This window comes from Pantherophis guttatus, chromosome 7 (assembly GCF_059756535.1).
Source record: "Pantherophis guttatus breed Tessera chromosome 7, ASM5975653v1, whole genome shotgun sequence".
In the NCBI taxonomy this organism is placed as follows: Eukaryota; Metazoa; Chordata; class Lepidosauria; order Squamata; family Colubridae; genus Pantherophis; species Pantherophis guttatus.
In genome coordinates this window covers 14107838-14132419 of record NC_142069.1, presented here as the reverse complement: position 1 = coordinate 14132419, position 24582 = coordinate 14107838, and the positions used below count along the sequence as shown (strand labels likewise).

Below are 24582 nucleotides of genomic sequence, written 5' to 3'. Positions count from 1 at the left end.
GGGGAGAGCCTTCTCTGTGGGGGCACCTACTATCTGGAATGAGCTCCCCCTGGAGATACGGAGGATCCCGGATCTACGCACCTTCCGCCGCGCTCTCAAGACCTTTTTATTTCACCAGGCTGGTCTGGCCTAAACTTTCCCATTCTCTTTTTAATGTAAATTTTAATTTATTCTTAACCTGGGGTTTTAAATTTGTCTTGGGCTAAATTGATTTAATTCGATTTTACTTCTGCTCTTAAATTTTTGTATTCTATGTGTTTTATCTTGTGCCCTGAGTCCTTCGGGAGTAGGGGGGTATATAAATCAAATCAAATGAAATGAAAATGAAATGATCAAAATTCAGATGCTTGGCAACTGGTTCATATTTATGACGGTTGCAATGTCCCGGGGTCATATGATAATCTTTTGCAACCTTCTGACAAGCAAGAGCAATAGCACTTAGACTTCTATACCACTTCACAGTGCTTTACCGCCCTCTCTAAACAGTTTGCAAAGTCAACATATTGCCCCCAGTAACAATCTGGGTCCTCATTTTACCCACTTCGGAAGGATGGAAGGCTGAGTCAACCTTGAGCCGGTGAGAATCAAACTGCCAAACTGCTGGCAGCTGGCAGTCAGCAGAAGTAACATGCAGTACTGCATTCTAACCTCTGTGCCATCTCGGCTCATATCAAAGGAAAGTCAATGGGAAAGCCAGATTCACTTAACCACCATGTTGCCAACGGAACAACTGCAGTGATTCATTTAACAGTGTCGAGAAAAGTTGTAAAATGGGGCAAAACTCACTTAACAAATGTCTCACTTAGCAACAGAAATGTTGGGCTCAATTGTGGTTGTAACTTGAGGACTACCTGTATTTGAAATTGGGCTGCAGGCTACCTGAAATCTAGCATTGTAGCACATTAGCAGAACCCGCTTGGTTTAAACCTTCGGTTGAATAGCAGTGGTGGTATTGAGCCGGTTCTATCCAGTTCTGGCGAACTGGTAGCGACGGCTGTGGGAGGCTCCGCCCACCCGCCCAGACGTTATCATGTCCCATTTATCTACATTTTTGATGCTCTGCGCATGTGCGGAAGGCGCTCACATTTGCGAACCGGTAGCGAAGGTAAGTGAATACTACTCCTGTTGCACAGGTATGGAAGGACTGACTGAAAATAACTAAATCCTCCGTTTTACTGGTTCAGGATCCCGTCAGTCACAGCTTCTAGTAAAACGTCAGATTTCAGAGAACTATATTTGTAAAACTCTGCTTGCAAGCTATACAAAGGGTCCGGAACCAGCCACAATAGCTCTCTTTTTTGTCTAGCTCACATTACTTACACAGCCGTGCAGCCTGTTCATTCATTAGAATCCTTTGTCATGGCTTGGTCAATAGGGAATGCCAATCTTACATGGCTTAAAGGAAGAACAGAAACGTTTCTCCTCCCCCATTCGCTTCCAATCTCTAATGACCCGTCAACGGAAAAGATGTAGAGCAAAGGAACAAAAAAATGGGAGCATTTCACTGTAACTTTGGCACCTGCTCCTTGTTTCTGGCTTCAGGGGGGAGGACAAGAAGAAAGGAACTCAGCTCCTGCTGCTTCCCTGGCAGAATCCAGCTAATGGTGTTGACTGTGGAGAAGGCAGATTGTGATGGAATGAGAGGAAGTGTGCATCTGTGAAATTCTTCACTTTCTGAGGAATACTCTGTGGTAGACAGGGAGATCCCAGATGATTTCCCAGCCAGTTCTTGGCCAGAAGCAAATTTCCTTAATATTTCAGAGAAGGACACAATTCTTGATTCTAATTGTTAAGATCAATCTCAAGAACAGCAGCCCTCCAACCCTTTGGGCATCAGCGACCAGTTCTGTGGAGAAAGGGTTTCCACGGAACCTCCCGTCTGGACTATTGTAACGCTCTCTACATGGGGCTCCCCTTGAGGAGCACTCGGAGGCTCCAACTGGCGCAGAGTGCGGCCACGCGGGTGGTTATGGGAGTGTCGTGGCGTTCCCATGTAACACCTCTCCTGCGCGAGCTGCACTGGCTCCCGGTGGTCTTCCGGGTGCGCTTCAGGGTTTTGGTTATCACCTTTAAAGTGCTCCATGGCTTAGGACCTGGTTATTTACGGAACCGCCTGCTACCACCAATAGCCTCCCACCGGCCAGTACCCTCCCACAGAGAGTGGCTCCTCTGGGTGCCGTCGGCCAAACAATGTCGACTGGCGGCCCCTAGGGGGAGAGCCTTCTCTGTGGGGGCACCTACGATCTGGAAGGAGCTCCCCCCGGAGATACGGAGGATCTGCGCACCTTCCGTCGCACGCTCAAGATTTTCTCATTTCATCAAGCTGGCCTGGCCTAAATCTTTTCCCCTTTTAAATGTAAATTTTAATTTGTTTTTAAATTATTGGGTATTTTAAATTTGTCTCAGCCAAATTATTTAATTCGTTTTTATTCTATTTTAAATTTTTGTTTTTATGTGTTTTATTATGTGGCTGTTCACCGCCCTGAGTCCTTTGGGAGTAGGGCGGTATATAAATCCAATAAAAACAAAAACAAAACAAAACAAAAAACAAAATGGTTTTGCATGCTGCTCTATGCTCTATGCTGTCCTATTTAGGCACGTTTTTGAGGCTGGGTGCATGCACGGAAGGCCGGGCGCTCACATCCTTGTGCTGGGAGAACCAGTAGGTAAATTATATGAATCCCTGTGGCATGACGGGCCCGGTGCCTGTCCATGAACAGAAGATTAGGGACCCATGTTTGAGAACATGCCTTCCTAAAGTAATAGGTATTTCAGGTTATTCGTCATATATTTTAAGATCAATGCAACGATTTTAGCAAGTTTTAACTCTGAATATATATATATATATATATTTTGCAAATGACAATAAAATACTGGTGTGCGGGGGCGATTGCTTAGTGGTTAAAGACACTGACATCCCAGGTTTGAGACCCGAGCATTGCGTGTGAGCTCCCGTCCTTGTCCCAGTTCTTGCCCACCTAGCAATTCGAAAGCATGCAAATGCGAGTAGATAAATAGGTACCGCTTTGGTGGGACGGTAACAGTTTTCTGTGCACTTTGGCCACATGACCAAGGAAATGCTGGCTCCCTCGACTAAGAAATGGAGATGAGCACACATCCTTAGAATCGGACACGACTGGGCAGGGGAAAGCTTTACTTTTATAAAAATACTAGTGCTCTATTTCTCGGGAATGAGGCAAAGACGTAAACCCGCAAGATTTAGACAGCATTGTTTTTCACAATAAGGTTTGGAGTCATTTCCAGCGAGAATGTCTCATGCAAATCCAAATTCATAATTATGGCTATGCTAAGGCATGAAAGAGAGAGCCAAAATGTGATGAACGACAAACGGAAGCATCCAAGTTAAACAGATCAACACTGCCGAGATCTGACAGTCTTCCAACCATGTGCCTCATTTCACACATCAAATCAGGCACACAGAACAAGGAAAGTACAAGCTGGCTCTCAGCTGTAGACAATGAATTTGTGACTTTCTTTAATTTATGGATCACAGCATGAGGATTGCTGACCTGGTTTTTTTTTACTCATTCCTGCATAAATCTTCTGAATGTACTTTCTAATTTTCTGTTTTTTAAATAGATGGTTAGCACTGCCTGGAAATATCGAGGAGGGAGCCAAAACGTTGGGCTTTATATCTACTGTATAATGCTGTACCCTGTAACAATGGATTTTAGATCTCAATCACAGCCAATGTTTCACCGTAGCCTTATTAGGTTTAGAAAGCTTATTCTCACCCACACAAAACCACCATCCTTTATTATAACCCATCAATAAGCTCCATAAACTGGGTTTAAAAATTGTATCAGGTAGTCTTCAACTTACAGCCACAATTGAGCCCAACATTTCTGTTGCTCAATGAAACAGTTGTTAAATGAACTTTGCCCCATTTTACGACCTGTCCTGCCACCGTTGTTAAGTGAATCACTGCAGTTGTTAAGTTAGTAACATGGTTGTTAAGTGAATCTGGCTTCCCCGTTGACTTGGCTTGTTCCGAAGGCCACAAAAGGTGATCGCATGAGCCTGGGATACTGCAACCGTCATACATATGAGCCAGTTGCCAAGCGCTAAAATTTTTGATCACATGATCAGCGGAATGCTGCATTGTGCGTAAGTAAGTGTGAAAAAACAGTCATTCTTTTCAGTGTTGTTCTAACTTCAAACAGTCACTAAATGAAAGGTTATAAGTCGAGGACTACCTGTACGTCTGTAAAAAGAAATTGGGAGTCCAGGACACTGGAATCAACCTAAATTATGAACCAATTGCCAAACATCTGAATTTTGACCATGGGGATGCTGCAACTGTCATAAGTGTGAAAAATGGTCAAATGTCGCTTTTTTTGGTGCCATTATAACTTCCAACAGTCACTAAACAAAAAGTTGTAAGTTGAGGTCTATCTGTCATCATTTTCTCAGACATACTTTGGAGCATTAAGATATTCTTGATCCAGGAAGTCCAAGATGTGGACTAAAGTGTATAGGATCCTCTAGAATGGCGGCCTGAAGGTGAGGGAGGTCGGAAAGAGGGGATGGTTTGTGGGAGGCATGTGCATGTCAATGGTGGGTTGATCCCGGTTCGGTCCGGTTCTATTGAACCGGTAGTAAAACCGGCAGAAGGCTCCGCCCACCCGCCACGATGTCATCATGGGTAGCGCTCCCATTGCGAACCAGTAGTAAAGGTAAGTAGAACCCACCCCTGGTGCATGTGCATGTGTGCGTGCACGAGCACCAGTTGCTTGCGCAAATGGGGCCAAGAGTGCCCGTGAACGCTCCCACGACTGAGGCCCCAAGTGCCTGTGATGCTCACATGAGTGGGCCGAGTGTGCCTGCGATGCTCGCGCAAGTGGGGCCAAGAGTGGTGATGCTCACGCGACTGAGGCCCTGAACACCTGTGATGCTTGTGCGAGTGGGACTGAGAGTGTCCGCGATGCTCGTACGAATGGGGCTCCAAACGCCTGCAACACTTGTGCGACTGAGGGACCTGATCACCCCCAACCCTTACGTGAGTGAGTCAAGAGTCAACAGGTTCCCTGTCATCCACTTCACCGAAAAAATAGAAACTGAAGCTAAGAAAATTCCATTTGTTTCTCCTCACAGAAGACAAAGCTGAGGGAAAGAGATGTCTCTTTGGGAGACATGCACCATCTTGTCACAGCAGAATCTGAGAAAAACAGCCGCCTACAACAGGCAGACACCATTAGTGTTACTTCCTGAAAGATGTGACTATCAGAAGCAACCAACGCAGTAACTATTTCTCTACTCTGCGATACTTTTTATCTTTCACAAAGAAGGTTTGTAAACCTTCTCTATTGGCTCTCCCTTGGAAGATTGCTTTAGCTGTGGCTTTTCTTTGTGACCACAAGGCCCATGAAGACCGTTTCTCCAAAGCCACATGGACTCTGATTATTAGGACGCTAAGAATTTGATGGAATTCTTAGAATCCTTATAATTATCTGGAAAGAGGCAAACCTTTCCTAAGTTTTAAGACTCCATCCAAACAAGAACAATGTACTTAAGATGCACCAAAGAGCCTTGGTAGTACAGTGGTTTAATGCACCCTGTTATTAACACAGCTGCCTGCAATTTCTGCAGGTTCGAATCTTACCAGGCTCAAGGTTGACTCAGCCTTCCATCCTTTCTAAGGTAGGTTAAATGAGGACCCAGTTTGTGGGGGCAATAAGCTGACTTTGTATAAATATACAAAAGTATGAAGGCTATTGCTTAACGCACTGTAAGCCACCCTGAGTCTCCGGAGAAGGGCAGCATATAAATCAAATTTTAAAAAAAAAGAAAAAAAAAGATACATCTATACCAGTAGCTTTGCTACGGGTTCGGAAGTGGGAGTGCATGTGAGCTCGCACGCACTTTGCTCGTGTTGCTTCTGCGCATGTGCAGAACATTTTGCTTATGCTGAGAGCATCCGTAATGACGTCCGGGCAGGTGGGCGGAGCCTCCCACCTCCACCACTACCGAACCAGGGCGAACCGGTAGAAACCCACCACTGATCTATACCCTATGTAGAGGTAATCCTTGAAATACAACTGTAATCGAGCCCAGAATTATGGTCCTAAGTTGTGGTGGTCATTAAACAGGTTGCCTCATTCAACTTTATGACCTTTTTTGTTTTTTGCTGTGGTTAAGCGATCGCTGCAGTCGCTAAGCAAACCCATTTTCACCAATGGACATTTTTTGTCAGAAATCGAAACTAAATGCCAGAAATTGGGGGGAGGGGGGAATACTGAAAATTGCAGTCATGTGACTGCGGGATGCTGCAAACGGCTGTGAGCCGGTTGCCAAGCACCCACAATGCGATCGCATGACTGCAGGGTGGGTGTCGTGTGCAGTTGTCAGAATTTTGAAACCAAATCATAAATAGGATCCGGAGTGGTCTGCTGCAACTCTGAACGTTCGCTAAGTCACTGGTCATTAAGCGAGGACTACACGTAAATAATCCTGTCACGTCAAGAAGGATCAGGACCGGTGGTGGGTTACCCCCGGTTTGCACCGGTTCTATAGAACTGGTAGTAAAACCAGTGGGAGGCTCCTCCGACCGACCCCGTCATCAAAATGCTTCTGCGCATGCGCAGAAGAGCGCACGCGAGTGAAACAAGCGCGCACACAGCCCCGCTGCAAACCGGTAGTAAAGGTAAGTAGAACCCACCCCTGATCAGGACAAAGGAAATTCCTGGGCTCTATGAACAAGGCAATTTAATTTGCTTTCCGGAATAACAGAAAGGTCACGTCTAAGTACGATCTGAACATTGTGGAAAATACATAACTTGGCAACTGAAGAACTCCCCGCAGTCCTAATATCTGCTTGGCGGATGCTATAGCTAATTAAGAAAAATATTCATATGCAGTGAAATAAGAGACACCTGGTTCGAGTAACCTTTAGCAAGGGAAATTTATTGGGTAAACTGGAGCCAGTCAGCCAAGCCAACCCCATAGAAATATCTTTGGAATAAAACTTGGGTAGGCTGATGAATGGAGAGCAATAGGTCCAAAATCACTTAATGGGCTTCTATGACTGATAGCGGACTTGAAGTGAAGTCTTTCAGGTAATGGTGCAATTCTTGAACCATTAGATCAGACAGGGTCTTCTCTTTATTTAGATCCTGCTTCCAGTTTGGTACTTTGTGGAGGACTTCCTTCCTTCCTTCCTTCCTTCCTTCCTTCCTTCCTTCCTTCCTTCCTTCCTTCCTTCCCCTTCCCCTTCCCCTCCTTTTGTATCTCTTTCCTTCCTTCACTCTCTATGTCCTGCCTGCCTGCTGCCTGTATGAATGTTCCATGCAGCAAATCAGCTCCAAACAATCAATTTATTTATTTAAAAGACTTACATGGTCATCTGTCTTCAACCTCCACCCCTTCTCCCACAATTCTGGGTGGCTCACAACAGCAATAAAACAATAAAGCAGGGCTATCAAACCCACGGCCCATGGGCTGGATGCGTCACACGCTGGCCACGCCCACACGCGGTTTAGCAAAGGGGAAAAAAGTTGCGATACAACTATTACCATGTCCATTACTGAATTAAGGGTGTAATCTATGTAAACAACAAGTAAATAACATGTATATATGATCATAAAGAACTGTGCATTACTATTTGTAATAATATCCAAATCCTATACAAGCAAAGATGCAATACTATGTAAATAATGTGTAAATAATACGTATTTATATTTAACACCACGGAACCGAAAAATGTTGAATTGTATTTCTATATTTCACAATAAAAACCAATTTAGAAAAAAAGAAAAAGGTTGCGATACATCACGTGATGCCACCATGACAACACGAGTTTGACACCCCTGCAATAAAGCAATAAAAGTCATTAAAAAAAAAAAAAAAGCCCAATGCCTCAGCCATCCTCCTCCTTTGCACAGATGTTATTTTAAAAGGTTAAATCAAGGCCTCACCGAATCAGCTCAGATGTGCCAGTAAAACCAGTTTGATTTTGCTAATTGATCTGAACCAGAGGTGAAATCCAGCAGGTTCTGACGGGTTCTGGAGAACCAGTAGCGGAAATTTTGAGCAGTTTGGAGAACCAGCAAATATCACCTCTGGCTGACCCCCAAATGGGGTGGGAATGGAGCTTTTGCAGTATCCTTCCCCTGCCATGCCCACCAAGCCCCATTACGCCCACCAAGCCACGCCCACAGAACTGGTAGTAAAAAAAATTGGATTTCACCACCGATCTGAACATTTAAGAAGGACTGATCTTTCAACTGACTCAAAAGTTGGAACTGACCTGAATTCGTACAATTCCACTTTCTATTCTAATAGTGATGACTTACTTATGTTCAGAAGACTAACAAATATTCTGCCACTTCATTTCAACATACCAAACAATTTAAAAAAAAACAACTGGTCATAATATGCGTGTTTTGATGTTACTCAAAAGCTGCATATTATTACGAACCTTTGATTCAAAAGATCAAAAAATTCTACATTCCTTTGTAGAGGAAGGAGCCTGGTGGTGCAGTGGACTAAACTACTGTTAAAGTAGTATTAAGCTGCCAGCTGCCTGCAATTACTGCGAGTTCAAATCTCACCAGGCTCAAGGTTGACTCAGCCTTCCATCCTTCCGAGGTACGTAAAATGAGGACCCGGTTTGTGGGGGCAATAAGCTGACTTTGTATAAAATAGAACACCGCTTAGGGAGGGGGGCAAAAGCCCTACTAAGCAAGTATATACAAAAGTATGAAGGCTATTGCTTAAAAGCATTGTAAGCTGCCCTGAGTCTCCGGTGAAGGGCGGCATATAAATCAAACTAATAATAAATAATAAAATAATAGAGAATTCCACACCAATAGAAAAGCCAGCAAACTCACACCCATGCAAAGTGCAGCGGAAATAACTTGACACATCCAAAAGAAATTTAAGAGAAATAGAATAGGGACAGTTTGGATGAAAGAAAAAAAAAAACCCCTACCTTAAATAATTCAAATTCCTTCTTTGACATCAATAACTATCAAGACATGACAAGCATTTAAATAAAAAAAGGCATAAGCTGAATTAGAACCCAAAGCGTGGTGACGAAACTTACAAATGTCAGCAATGAAAAGGAGACATCAAAAGAGCAGAGATTCTGCTTCGCGTTGCCAAGAGAAACAATGCTGGAATTATTAATAATCAAATGAATTTATTTTCTATGCTGTAAGATGTCTCTTAATAGAAGAGCTACTCGTGCCCTTAGGGGCTCAGAACCCTTGACTTTTCTGATGTTCCTCTCGCTCGTCATTCTGCTGTTACCTGATTGAACAGAAAGGCTCTTTAACAAGCTTCTCAGGAATCCTACAAACACTTTGCACGGAGAGCTGAAGCTCAGACTGGATTAAGGCAATGCATCAGTTTCATCAATAAATAAACAAGTTAAATTAATAAAAAAAGGTGCTTCTGAAAAATGGGCAAGAGCTTAATGCAGGCACGGTGAACATGTGGTTCTTGTGTTAGGAGAGGTTCCCATCAGCTAAAAATCAGCCTAGCTAGTGGTAATAGCAGTAGTTGTGGTCCAACTTTTGCAAAACTAAGAGATTCCACAACCCTCTTTTAGAGCTTCCACATTGGGGCTCTCCCTTGCTTCACTTCCGCCAAAGTGTCCATCTGACACTTTGACCTCACTTGTGTCCTTGTCATACAGAACTCAAACTCAAGACCACCAGGCTATCTGGAATCCCAATTTGTTGTCTTTGCCTGCATTTCTTAGGCTATCCTTCTGCAGAGCTTCATATCTAGATTCTCTTAGGTATCTCATAGGCCAGGGATATCAAACCTGATTTCATTGAGGGCCGCATCAGGGTTGTGTTTGACCTTGGGGGGGGGGGGAATGGGTGTGGCATGGATGGGATAGGTGTGGCCAGGGTGGGTGTGGCCAGCTTGATGTCACTCGTGTCGCAGGTCCCTGTGGTGGCCAAGTGCTAAGGCAGGACTTCCTTCACTCTTAATAATAATAATAATAATAATAATTTTATTTCTATACCGCCCTTCTCAGGACTCAGGGCGGTGTACAGCCAATTTAAAAACACAAGACACAACAATAATTAAAAATTAAAATAATTAAATAGATTTGGCCGATTTAAAACCCCAAAAATTTAAAATACCCCAATTTAAAATTATTAAACTGATAGCCCGGCCTGGCAGAACAACAGGGTCTTCAATGCGCAACGAAACACCCGGAGGTCGGAGATCTTACGTATTTCCGGGGGCAGTTCATTCCACAGGGCTGGGGCTCCCACAGAGAAGGCCCTCCCCCTGGGTGACGCCAGCCGACATAACTTGGCTGATGGCACCCTGAGGAGACCCTCTCTGTGGGAGCGGACTGGTCGGTGGGAGGCTATTGGTGGCAGAAGACGGTCTCGAAGGTACCCGGGTCCTATGCCATGGAGCGCTTTAAAGGTGGTAACCAACACCTTGAATCGCACCCGGAAGACCACTGGGAGCCAGTGCAGCTCGCGCAGGAGGGGTGTCACGCGGGCACAACGAGTTGCGCCCATAACCACCCGCACGGCTGCATTCTGGACCAGTTGGAGCCTCCGAGTGCTCTTCAAGGGGAGCCCCATGTAGAGAGCATTACAATAGTCCAGCCGGGAGGTGACAAGGGCATGAGTGACCGTGCGCAAGGCGTCCCGGTCCAGAAAGGGCTGCAACTGGCGGATCAGGCGAACCTGATAAAAGGCCCCCCTGGCCACGGCCGTCATATGCTCTTCTAAAGACAGCCGTGCATCCAGGAGGACACCCAGATTGCGAGCCCTCTCTGTGGGGGGCAAAGATTCACCCCCAATAGTCAGCGATGGCACCTGCTGACTATATCGGGATGCCGGAAGCCACAGCCACTCGGTCTTGGACGGGTTGAGTCTGAGCCTGTTCCTCCCCATCCAGACCCGCACGGCCTCCAGGCAGCGAGACATCACATCAAGGGCATCGTTGGGGTGGTCTGGGGTGGAAATGTACAGCTGAGTATCATCAGCGTACAGATGACACTTCACCCCAAAACCACGGATGATCTCACCCAGTGGCTTCACATAAATGTTGAACAGAAGGGGTGAGAGGACCGACCCTTGTGGCACTCCCCATGCGAGATGCCTCGAGGTCGACCTCTGCCCCCCTGCCAACACGAACTGCGAGCGGTCGGAGAGGAAGGAGGAGAACCACCGCAGAACGGTGCCCCCTATTCCTAACCCTCTTAACCGCCGCAGCATGATACCATGGTCGATGGAATCAAAAGCCGCTGAGAGATCTAATAGGACTAGAACAGAGGAGCAACCCTTGTCCCGAGCCCTCCAGAGATCATCCACCAATGCGACCAATGCCGTTTCTGTACTCTTATTATAATCTCCTTCCTTCCTTCCTTCCTTCCTTCCTTCCTTCCTTCCTTCCTTCCTTCCTTTTCCTTCCCTCTTCCTTCTTTCTTTTTCCTTCCACTCTTTCTTTTTCCTTGCTCTCTTCCCATCTTTTTCTTTGTCTTTCCTCTTTCCCCTTCTCCTTTCTTGTCTTTTCTTGAATGCTCAAATGCAAAAGGGCAAACATTTCTCCTTTTGTTTTGTTTTTAGTTTGTTTTTCTAGCCCTTTGCCAGGAAAAAACAGAGCTCGGGGTCCCCGCGAAGCCCTCCAGAGTTCCATTTTCACTGGCAGAGGCACTGCGGGCTGGTCTTTGCTGTTTCCAGGGTGGTCCTGCGGGCCAGATCTAAGCACCCAGTGGGCAAGATCTGGCCTGTGGTCCTTGAGTTTGACATCCCTGTCATACGCTATTCAATCTCTGAGGAAAAAAGTCCTGCCAATGTGCTCCTGATATTCTTTGTTTAAAAGAACTAGAGATACCTGTATGGTGTGTGCATATGCTGGCTCTGTACAGACACTTTCCGGAGATCTGAGAGGTTCCAAGATGTTATTTGGCACAAATCCAGTCAATCCATTTGCATTCTGGACTTTCCACCATTGCTTTCTGTCATCAAGAATCTGGAAAAACAAACAAATCTTGTCACAATGAACCGGTCTGACTCCACAGACCCATTTAAATAAAAGGTTACCTAAACTAAAGTCACCTAAACTAAAACGGATTCTGATATTTTGGTTTTACTTCCAAAATAACTATGATCTGCATAGAAGAAGAATCTCAGGGAAGGAAGATCCAGCTCCAAAGGAAAGGGAAGTGATCCTGTCCGAAGGAGCCATTCTTTCATGGATATGTTGGGTTCCTTTTGCACAAATAATATACATTCAGGGACAGAAAGCTCTCGTCAATAGTTAGAAGCAAATAAAGGTAAAGGTTCCCCTTGCACATATGTGCTAGCCGTTCCTGACTCTAGGGGGCGGTGCTCATTTCCGTTTCAAAGCTGAAGAGCTAGAGTTGTCCGAAGACGTCTCCGTGGTCATGTGGCCGGCATGACTAAACACCAAAGGCGCACGGAGCACTGTTACCTTCCCACCAAAGGTGGTCCCTATTTTTCTACTTGCATTTTTTACATGCTTTCGAACTGCTAGGTTGGCAGAAGCTGGGAGAAGTAACGGGAGCTCACCCCGTTATGCAGCACCAGGGATTTGAACCGCTGAACTGCCGACCTTTCGATCGACAAGCTCAGTGTCTTAGCCATTGAGCCACCGCGTCCCATTTAGAAGCAAATAGAGATGGATAATTTTGCAGGCTATTCAATTATTGGCCCTCCTGATATCAAAGTTACAGATTTCATACATGGCTTGAATTCACCCAGTTTTCTGAGTTGCTCAGCTGCTGTAGTCACTATGATTATTCAACATAATTTATAGCTTAGTCTAGAGAAGCTCATCCAAAGCATGACAGCAGAGGAAATAGATCTACAGATAGTCCTTGACTTACACCCATTCATTTAGTGACCGTTCAAAATTACAATGGCTTGAAAAAAGTGACTTCTGACCATTTTTCACACTTATGACCATTGCAGCATCTCCATGGTCACGTGATCAAAATTCAAACGCTTGGCAACCGATTCATATTTATGATGGTTGCAGCGTCCTGGGGTCATGTGATCTACCTGTTGCGACCTCCTGACAAGCAATGTCAATGGGGAAGCCAGATTCGCTCAACAACTCGTTACTGATTTAACAAGTGCAGTGATTCACTTAACAACAATAGCAAGAAAGGCCTTAAAACCTTAACAACCGTCACACTTAGCATCAGAAATTTTGGGTTCAATTATTGTCATAAATTGAGGACTACCTCTGTGTGTGTGTGTGTGGGTCTAAAGAAGCATTGTTACCTCTAAAATGTCATCCTTCAGAACAGAAAGCTCGCTCTGGTTTCTTCCCACAAAGTCATACTTGGTTTTGGCGTATTTCTTGGTTGGGGTTTTATGCGCTTCATAATTTCTACAAAAACAAATAAGCCAAAATGTTATCCAGCTCTCCTGTGAGATTAGCATAGCCAAAAACAGAAGAGAAGCCAGCTCTGCCTGTCATTGGCTATAATTAGCTCAGGATTTACTACCAGGCAAAAACTATTAGAGATCCATCACAATAGCAGACGGCTGCCCCGACCAGCAGCCCTATTCCCCATCCAGGCAGTTGCAAATATCAATTGGCCTGCTCACATCTTTCATGACATGCTTGATTTATTTATTCGATTTCTGTAGCTGCCCATCTCATGTACATGACTCTAGGCCACTACCATAAATATATAAATGCTTCTGCACAGCATGGAGCACAATATGAGTAGGTCTCAATTTGGTGTGGGCTGATTATATCACGGAACCTGTGGGAAACTCTATGGCATCTAATTCAAGTATTTAAAGAAGCACATTACCTCCAAAGGATTTGCAAATGTGTCCCATTGTCTAGAAGAGAAGCATACCCTCTCCACAATTTTGATCTCTTAATTTTGAAAGCCGTGAGCCTGATCTTCTAATTTAAAAATTTAGGTGAAAAAGGGTTGTGATTACTTGGTGATAATTTGCCATTTATTGCAAAGATGTGTTCTGCAGAGAGCAGGATGTTAAAATTTGCAAAATGGTGGCCATGGTGTCGTGACTGAAATGCTTCTCTTTTGTGTGTGTATTGTTGCACATGCATAAAATAGTGGTAAACCGAGGAATCTTTAAAGCTCTCTGAGCTTGGTGATTTTCTGGCAGACATTTCATTACCCAACTAGGTAACGTCATCAGTACTACAAAGGAACGGGGTTTGCTGTCTGCTTATATACAAGTGGCTTGCCCCGTCAGTGCTGGTGGTAAAGCTTTAACTATGAAACCATCTTCATCATTGACAACATCTTTAGCTATTAGTAGCTGTGTTTACTCAACATAATCAGGCCATTAAAGACTTAGCAGTTTGATTCCTTCGTAGTACTACATTTGGATTTAATCGTGTGTAGGATTTTTTAAGTCAGCGTAAACCATGCCTGCTCTGTGAGTTTATAATTAATGGAAGAATCCAGATTAAGTGTATCTTCCCAAATATGGTTCCTTTCAAGGCCATACATGTTAAATATATCCAGATATTCTATAAAACCGAAATAGCCAGAAAGGATGGTTTGGTTTCATAGAGTTTTGATCCTTACTCAATTTAGGGGTGAGTAATCTGTAGCCCACAAGCCAAAGTCGAACCTCAACATCAATAGATGTTCCTGTCCAAATAGGCTAGCACAATTTCTGATTTTTAGCAGCCCAGTTCTTCTTTTATCACACAATAAAAAGAAGAGTGGAAATGGAAGGCATCTGAGAAGGAAATTGCATCCATTTCCAACCTGAATTTACCTCACTCAACCCCACAAAAAGTGACTCAAATCCTGCCACTGAAATTCAGTCAACTTCTAAAGGTGAAAATGGGGACAGCTTGCTTTCCAATCCTTTCCTTTTTTCATTTCCATTCTAAAATCTTTTCTTGGTCCTCAAATATCCTAGAAATGACCCATCTCAATGACATCACCGGCCTTTTGTGTAATGCCATCTGTATATCCACAGGAGATAAAATTGTGACTTTATCCACAATTGTCTTCCTTTATGTGCATTTGTGTGTGTGTGTGTGTGATATAGTGACAGCTCCTCCTTCTCCAAACCTTGAGGCTGGACAACCTGGCAATACTATCACAACACTCTATCAAATACAACTCTTAATATCTAGATCACATGGTACCTAGATAACTTGTAAATTATACTTTTTTGCAATATAACTTCCCACAGATTCAGTCAATACCTGTGCACACATGATGAGATGTATATTATATACTAACAAAGGACAGATTTTCACCAAGGAGAAAACAAATACATTCTGAAATCAGGCCAATGACCCATTAGCTCACTGTTGTCCTATCTCTTTCCACCCCGAGATAAGCTTTTCTCAGCCAAGGACTGAACCCAAGATCTCCCGCCTGCAAAGCACATGTTCTACCAAGAGTTCCATCCTTTGATCCAGATCACAGAAGTAAGCTGAGGCCAATGCACAGAGGATTCTTTTACCACAACAGATTTTTGACGTCAGGGAAGGAGATTAGTTAGAAATTAAAAAATAGCCTGGGGCATCTTAGATACACGTGGCCTCATAAAGCTTTAGATGTGGCCCAGAAAGGCCCTTTAAAGAGTTGTCGCCAATTTATATTTTGTAATATGATAGAGAGAAAAAGATGATAAATGCTTGGGAAGCAATCCATTAACTGCAATTAGTTCCACTTTTAGTAGAACCTTGGCTCGGGAAATTTTTTAAAAAAATCTATCTACTTTTTCTTTTCCAAATTTAGCACACTCCATTTTGATTCATAGTCTTAGCTATAAATGACTTTAGATTTGAAATTTTATTGACTGGGGCTGAAAAATGATAAGCTATGCCCTTGCAACTAGATTACAAAATCACCATGAAGGAAAGTTGCTACATGATTAGAAGCAGAATACAACAATATAAGTAATCACATTACAAAGACACTTGTAGACTCTTGTTTTCTGTTTTGCATTTAAATATTTTAAACCAATTACATCCCTTGAATAACTAGCTAGTTGATTAGCTGTGGAGAACTGTCACAACTTAAAGGGAAGAGAAAAAGGACACCACAGAATTACCACTGACCAACCCTTGATTATCCAAAATGCAGGATTCAGCTTCGAAGCAATGGCTCGTATAATCTATGCAGTTCCATTACTGTTTCCCCAACCTTTTTGGCTATTTATATACTCTGCGTTCTTGAGCCTAAGCCATTTAGATAAATGAGGTTGAAATCACTGAGATTTAAAAAGACGTGGTTGAGGATACACAGATGCTGAAAGCAAAGAACACATTTTGACGAGACAAGAAGGACAAGCACTATGTGCCCAACTGATCAGAAATCCTGGAACATTTTACATGTTCACTGTTGTGCTCTAATAAAAATCGTGATTTTACATATTGCTTTTGGAACTCATGTGATGGGATCCCTGGACAACTTTGCATTACTCACAACTCATGAGTATTTGCTTTTGCCAAAGGAGAGATTGGCCACGTCAATTTAGAGGCCATCAAAGCCCAAGATACATCATGTCTTCTGGTTATGTTGGGACTACAATTTCCAAAATTTCCAGGTGGCGGGATAATATCATATATTGAAAGCATATAAAATTGGCGAAAGCTACTTGATTATCTGGAGAGAACTCAGTGGAAAAAGATGGTCGCATAAAATAAAATAAAAATCCAATGTAGTTCTCACATGGTTGCTGTGATGTATACATGTGTAACATTACATTATACCACAGAATGTAATTTAACGTATGGTCTAGTTTGCAAACTCCCAGGGATTCAAGAAATGAAATTTATCCAAGGAGGTGCCTTATTAAACAAAACTTATAAAGAAGGAAAATGGATAATCATGAATTCTAATTGTTTCTGTGCCTTTGAATCAGTCTTAACTCCTGGTAACTGCCTTAGCATGTCCCTGCAGTTTTCTTGACAAGATTTCAAAGATGTCTTCTTCCTAGTGATGACAGTGACTGACTGACTAAAGTTTCCCCAGCTGGCTTTGTGCATAAGGCAAGATTAGAACTCACAGCTTCTGGGTTTCTAGCCTGATACCTTAACCACTACACCAGGGCTGTCAAACTCCCGGCCGATGGGCCGGATGCGTCACGCGCTGGCCATGCCCATGCCCGGTTTAGCGAAGTGGGGGAAAAGTCCCGATACATCATGTGATGCCGCCGTGACGCTGTGAGTTTGACATCCCTACACTACAAGAAACTGTCTTTCAATGAATTATAATACCCGATTACGGAAATGTCTATTTTCATGTAATCTGTCCCAGATTCACACATCCCTTCTTACTGGCTTTGTCTTAGAAGTATTCGACATCTGTAATCAACTTTTTTTTATTATGATATTATGAAACAAGCTGCCTTTGTAATTATTAGGAAAGGCGTTTTATAGTTAAAGTTTATTGCTTTCATTTTTAAGATTTTCTATTTGTCATTTGCGGAAAAGTATTTTTGTAGTTTGCTTTTTGCCTTCACTTGGGCAGCGCCTAACTCCAATGGACTCTGGGTGGCTCAGAGCGTAAACAATAACAATATAAAAGGGCATATGAAAATAACTAGATGGTAAAACCAGTCAACCATTCAAACATGTCACACACACAAAAGGAGGTCCTATCATCCTAGGCCAACATCTGGGGGAAGAGACAGGTGATTAAGACCTTCTGGAATACCTTCAGGGTGGGAGTTACCTAGAACTCAAGATGAACATGCTACAGAGAAGGCAAGCTTCTGTGATCTCAATGGATAGCATTGCATAATCGAAGCAGTGTTTATTATGGTATTTATCTTTCTAAGTTTCCCAGAACTGTTAAGGCACTGCATTACATATGAAACCTCTAAGCAACTAACCAACCAGCCAACCAACCAACCAACCAGCCAAACAAAACATTAAAAAACTAATGTTGTTAAAATGGACAGTTAAATCTAAGACAGTCGTCTGCAGTTTATTTGACGTTGTTCCCTAATTGGGCATTGCGACATTTCATTTTTTAAAAGTGTAATATCTCCCTGCTTCCAATTCCCCAACAAATTGCTTTACTAGTCTAGAATTAGGAAAATACAGTCCTATATTTTCTAGGCTTTTTAAGCAGTGGGGCACAGATGCTGAAGGTGGGAGATGTGATAGAGCACAACAAAACCATGTAATTTATTCATGCACCATCAGGAAACCATAAATTTGTTGGTTCTAGATGATATCTGAGCTCATTTGTTTTTCTAAAGATGTTTCATTATCAAACTAGGTGACATCATTGGTGAGGGAGGATGGAGATTGCTGGTTGCTTATATATAGTAATTTATTTTGCCAATCTTGATGGTTCCTTGATTAGGCTATTTCTTCTTTGATTGTTTGTCTGATACTGTTTCCTGTTTATTGTTGTTTCTTGTAAACAGTATGTTGATGGGTTGATATGTCTGCAGGAAAACAGTCAAGCTTAAGAATACAAGGAACCCAACAATTCAACCCTGAGCTACATAAATTCTTACTATTGGACTCAGAAACGTACTTGTCTATTAATAAGGCACAGAAGAATCTTCTTGTTGGGGGTTATAAGACCTCAAAAAAAAAAAAAATCTATGGACCTTAATCCTATCTCCATTTGGTTCAACAGCATGGAAGTTGATTTTGTATGGGAAGCTACAGGGAGCATCTCCTGTGTCTCCTTTGGCAAAAGTGAACAGTAAACCCACAGAGAAAATGACCACCTCGTGTTGACCTTGGCCAAGAACAAGGGAACGGCTTGTTTATAAGTAGGAAAAGATTCCAAGCTCCAAATTCAGACTATACAATCCATTTCTGTTATCTCTCTTTATTTATAACAGCATGTTTAAACAGAACGTGTCAGCAGCACTTAGAGAAAGCAGAGTAAAAAAAAAGAAGGGGGGAAAAAAAGAAGTTTTAGTTTCAGCACAGAGAAGGATCTCTACTTCTATGGCCAGTGAAGAGTAGCAGATGTATAAAGAGAATGCCACCTCCATCCTAGAAGCCACCAGCTGGGACAGTTCTCCACAACTGTACACATGACATCCACGTAAAGTTACCTATCTACATGTCGGCTAACACTTTGCTTAAAAGCAGCCACAGCTGCCCCCTGGTCCGGCAGAGGCCCTCTTTTGTAAGCTGTGTTACTGAATGCATACCCTTCAGATGGAGGATAATCTGAGATGCTGGGATGCTGGAAGAAAGAAAAAACAAACGTGATTAGTTGCTGATTACATAAAGTCTGCCAGAGATCTTTCATCGCAAATTATGAGCGGCCATTCTCTACACATCTTCAACAGAACTGCCATGACATCGTTGCAACCTGAAAAGCTGAGTCCATACCATTTTCCAACATGGAATGGCCTGGATAATTTTAACAAGGAAAAGTTATCAGGCAGATGCTCTGACTGAGACATGGAATGATATTCCCAGCTCCTTGCATCCTATGAAATCTGAGCTAGAAATGGATGAATTATAAATTCATAAAAGCTTACAAACAACCAGGCAAAACCACATTAAATCATCGTTCCTTAAAGAAGGAAATGTGTCCTACAGATCAAAATAATCTTGACATACATCATCTATAAGTCTGTAAATCTTGAGTTTTTGAAGGCTACCCTTAGTAGTTTCATATGGACTCAGATCTTCCAGAAGTGAAGCAGGGGAAGATCTGAAAAGGGAAGAGGGGTTGCCAATTGGTTTAGAAAGGGGGTTGGGGTGTGAAAAATGGAACAAGCAACTCCTAAAAACAATTGTCCTTCATTCAGTTTCATACAGGAACTAATAAATAAGTCCCTCTGTTCATATATGAGAACACTAGAATCTCCAGTCCATTTAGCTCTGAACAAAGTTTGCAATCTACTATAGTACTAAAAAAAATCTGTTTTTCTTTTCCAAAATGACATAGAGTAAGCAAGAAAGGGAGGAGAAGGAGGAGAAGGGGGGAGGAAGAGGAGGAGGAAAGGAAGGAAGGAAGAACAGGAAGAAGAGAAAGAGGAAGAGGAAGGAGAAGGAGAAGAAAAGGAGACAAAGAAGTTGAAGACGAAGACGAAGACGAAGACGAAGACGAAGAAGAAGAAGAAGAAGAAGAAGAAGAAGAAGAAGAAGAAGAAGAAGAAGAAGAACTTGGTGGGGATGGTAATGCATTCTCCCCCCTCACTTAAGGACATCTTGTCCATATTCTTTACCCCAGCAGTATAGTTTTGAACCTGGAGTCTTTTGAATGTTTTAGCACTGAGCTATGATTTCATTTAGAAGGGGAATTCAGAACTCAGTTGTCAAATTATTTGGTCCCATTGGATCAAATGTCACACAGGTTGCTATAGTTACATAAACTAATTAGCCAGCCTTGTAAATGGAGGAATGGACACCACTCCAAAGACCCCAAACCACAAAATGACCTTAAATCATTGCAATAGGACTTCTCAAGCCCAGTTTATATTTCGATATGGCAAGACTCAAATAAGATCGGCTCGTAAGACAGGGAAAAGGCACACAATGGAGCTCAGCAGAGATTAAGCTAGGACTAATTTTCAAGATTAGAGAAATTCAAGAACAGAATTTCCTAGATTTGAAGTCAACGCTTAGCTCTGTGAATTAAGCAGTGTAACTATGGCAGCAGTATGCATGCTGCTAATTCATTCAAAGATGCTTTTTCTTCCGAAATAAAAAGGGAAAGGAATCTGTTTCCTTAGTAAGAACAAAGCATTTTTAGGAAATACTCCGAGTTAGAATACATTGATATTTTTCTACCATTCAATCACAATACACATGAGACTTCAGTCAAAGAATACAAAAGGAAGGCTAGAAAGCTTTTGTGTTGGCATTTTTCTGCTATCATTGATCACAAAGACAGGTTACAATAAGTTATCATAGACTATTAGAGTGGTATGATTAAGAAAATTTATGCTTATTTGTTTCTCCCATCCAAGATTCTCATGGAATGGAATGGAATGGAATGGAATGGAATGGAATGGAATGGAATGGAATGGAATAGAATAGAATAGAATAGAATAGAATAGAATAGAATAGAATAGAATAGAATAGAATTATTTGGCCAAGTGTGATTGGACACACAAGGAATTTGTCTCTGGTGCAGAAGCTCTCATTGTATATGTGGAACATACTTCTCCAATTCACAAATATTATAGACTCTGGATGGGAAGTATGGTTGTTTCAATAGAAGAGACAACCACATCTTAGAGGAGCACGTGGAAGACAGCTCATTCAAATGTTGGAAAATCTGTGCACATTTGAATTAGGAGATCTGTAACTGTAACTGTCTAGGTCTCTTTCCTAGCAAAACCACCAGCAGAGGCTCATCATCTTGGTATAATTAAAAAAAGTTTCTAATAAAAATAATGTGAAACCTAGAAATTCCTGGAACTTTTAAAGGAACGTTCTAAGCAGTATTATTACTCATCATCTGTGGTAGAAAAACTATAATGCAAAGCAATTTGGTAGCACCTACCCACCGTGATGGAAATCCAGAATAACATTCTTCCTGCCCATTAAAATGAATGAGCGAATAACTAACTACAGGTCATCTCCCTTGCTTGATGCAACTGTACTTAGAAATGAATGGAATGCTAATGATTTCTTCCTCGCCAATAGAAACTTCGGTAACCTTCTCCCTAAAACCATTATCTATCTAAACATAATTGCCTTTGAATCATTAGTGTCACAATGAGGCAGCTTGGACAAACATGGCTCTTTTAAAGTTCAGAATGATTTACCTATTTATATAGCAGGTGTTCTTGAATAAATAATAATGTGCTTGCATTATTCCTGCCTCTCAATTCAAACCTTGCCATGTTTATTTTTTATTTACTAATTTATTTGTATCCTGCCTTTATTCATTTAATAAACAATTCAAGGTGCAGAACATACAGAGTACTCCTTCTTCCTCCTGTTTCCCCCTTGTATTTTCCCCACAACAACAACCTGGTGAGAGAAGTTGGGCTGCGAGGGTGTGACTGGCACAAGGTCATGCAGCTGGCTTTTCTGGCTAAGGCAGAACCTGAATTCATAATCTTCCACTTTCTATCCTTGTGCCTTAACCACTAGATCAAACTTATGGGGGAAAGAGGTCTTAAAAATTTACAGAATGCAGAATAACAGAATTGGAAGGTCTTCTAGTACATGGATGTCAAACTCTATTTCATTGAGGGCCACATCAGGGTTGTGTTTGACTTTGAGGGGCGAGGGTGGGGATGGCTAGGATGGGCATGACTAGCTCGACGTCACTTGTGTCGGGGGCACCTGTTGGTGGCTCGAGCACTCTGCCAGCGAAAACAGGCGCCCGAGCTCCGTTTTTGGCTGGGATGGCCTCCTGCAATCCTCTGCCAGCGAAAACGGAGCTCGGGAGGGCTCCGTTTTCACTGACAGAGGCATCATAGGCTGGTCCTTTTCTGTTTCCTGGGTGGCCCCGCGGGCCAGATCTAAGCACCCCATGGGCTGCATCTGGCCCCTGGGCCTTGAGTTTGACACCGCTGTTCTAGTACAACTCACCCATTTTTTTTTTTTAAATTAGATTTATATGCCGCCCTTCTCCAGAGACTCAGGGCGGCTTACAATGCGTTAAGCAATAGCCTTCATACTTTTGTATATTTTATACAAAGTCAGCTTATTGCCCCCACAAACTGGGTCCTCAATGCAGGAGACCCTATACCATTCCAGACAAATGGCTGTCCATCTTCTTCCTAAAAACCTCCAGTGTTGGAGCATCTACAATTTCTGAAAGCAAGCTGTTCCACTGATTAATTGTTCTATTAGGAAATTTCTCCTTAGTTCTAGATTGGATCTCTCTTTGATAGGTTTTCATCCATTACTTCTGGTCTTGCCTTCAGCAGCTTTGGAGAATAGGTTGTCCACCTCTTCTCTCAAATATCGGAAGACTGCTATCCTGTCACCCCTAGTCCTTCTCATCCTCAGGAAGACTTGATCAACATCATCAGCAAGAATCTGAGCATAACCAAATGGTTTAGGTAAGCAGAATATGGAGCCCATCAGCCCCGTTCTGATTATAGATTGGAATAAAAATGCTTTTTTTTAAAAACACATAAAAAAGCAAAATTGCCTTCAAGTCCAATTCAAACCCTGACAACCCATATGGATACATCCAGTGGTGGAATTCAATTTTTTTTACTACTGGTTCCGTGAGTGTGGCTTGATAGGCATGGTCTGGCTTGGTGGGCATGGCAGGGGAAGGATATTGCAAAATCTCCATTCCCACCCCACTCGGGGGCCAGCCAGAGGTGGCATTTGCCGGTTCTCCAAACTACTCAAAATTTCCGCTACCGGTTCTCCAGAACCTGTCAGAACCTGCTGAATAGCACCCTTGGATACATCCATGAAATTTTCTTAGTCTATGTTTGCCTTATTGGGAATATTTTTTTTCAACTACCCAATCTAGTTTACAGTCCTGCATTTCAGATCGCCTCCATCCCACTCATTCCATCCAAGTGCCAATCAAGCAAGCTGCATGGCTTTTCAGATCAACCAAGGTCACTTAACTGACCTTAATGCACAAATAAATAAATAAACAGACAAAGGGAGAAGAAATAAGGCAGGCAGGGAGATGATAACAGACTGCTCTTCCTTGTCAAGTTGAATTTAATTTCCTTTTCCAACCCTGTCAAAAATAACTGCCCTATTCACTCTGAAGGAGGTAAACATACTTATTTTTTGATTTTAATCAGAAACTGGGCTTCTCCGCTGAGTGCCTCCAGACACACCACGCTTGTCAAGTCTCAAATTCTCAGTGTTCTGAGAACTGTAGTCCATCTAAAAGGTGTCAGGCTGCAGAAGGCCCCCATAAAACATCACACAACGGTTTCAAGGGATTCACAAGACAAAAGCCACACGTTGGCAGATAGTCACTTTTCAGGTGGCAGGTGCTATGGCACAATATCATGTGTTGGGGTGAGATTCTGAACTCCAAAAAGTAGCTTGTTTGTTTTTTAATGACCCAAACCTCGTGACAGTTGAGCATTCTTGCCAGAAATCCTGTGAAGACTTGCAAAGGTTTGGTGGCCTTTTGAGACTTTATATAATTTTGGGATTCCATAAATGCCATCCAAGGGTTATGTACCGTACTTTTGGGAGTATAAGATGCATTTTCACCCCCCCCTAAAAGAGAGTGGAAATGTTGGTGCATCTTACACACCGAATACAGCCATTTTTGGCCTCCCAAAACTCTGCCCTGTGCATCCCGTTTTCACCAAAAACAGGATGCGCAGAAGGTTTGGGAAGCCTCCAGAGTGCTCCTAGGGGCTGGGGAGGGCAAAAATGCGATGCATGGGGGGTTTGGGAGGCCAAAAGTGGGCCTGTTTTTTGTGAAAATGGGAGCGTTTTTGCCCTCCCCAGCCCCTAGGAGCACTCTGCAGGCCTCCCAAACGCTCTGCACACCCCGTTTTCACGAAAAACAGGCCCGTTTTTGGCCTCCCAAACCCCCCATGTGTCACGTTTTTGCCCTCCTCAGCCCCCAGGAGCATTCTGCAGGCCTGTTTTTCACAAAAAAGGGACGCATAGAGGGTTTGGGAGGCCTGCAGAGTGCTCCTGGGGGCTGGGGAAGGCAAAAACGTTTTTTTTTCTTGTTTACCGCTTCAAAATCTTGATGCGTCTTAT

The 24582-nt window shown here is 42.8% G+C and overlaps 1 protein-coding gene across 4 annotated transcripts in view; it reads right to left on the bottom strand.

Annotated features, from left to right (window-relative positions):
* EPS8 (EGFR pathway substrate 8, signaling adaptor) overlaps positions 1-24582 on the bottom strand; it is a 173211-nt gene that overhangs the window by 13683 nt on the left and 134946 nt on the right. For 2 of the 4 annotated variants that reach the window (XM_034402806.3, XM_087873057.1), the window contains exons 15-17: positions 19113-19147; positions 13251-13359; positions 11836-11973 (exon numbers count right to left, since the gene is read on the bottom strand). In XM_034402806.3, the coding sequence (XP_034258697.2) occupies positions 11836-11973; positions 13251-13359; positions 19113-19147 (282 nt within the window). Of the gene's footprint in view, positions 1-11835; positions 11974-13250; positions 13360-19013; positions 19148-24582 lie in introns of all 4 variants that reach the window. The other 2 variants (XM_034402803.3, XM_087873056.1) reach the window with 1 other exon arrangement.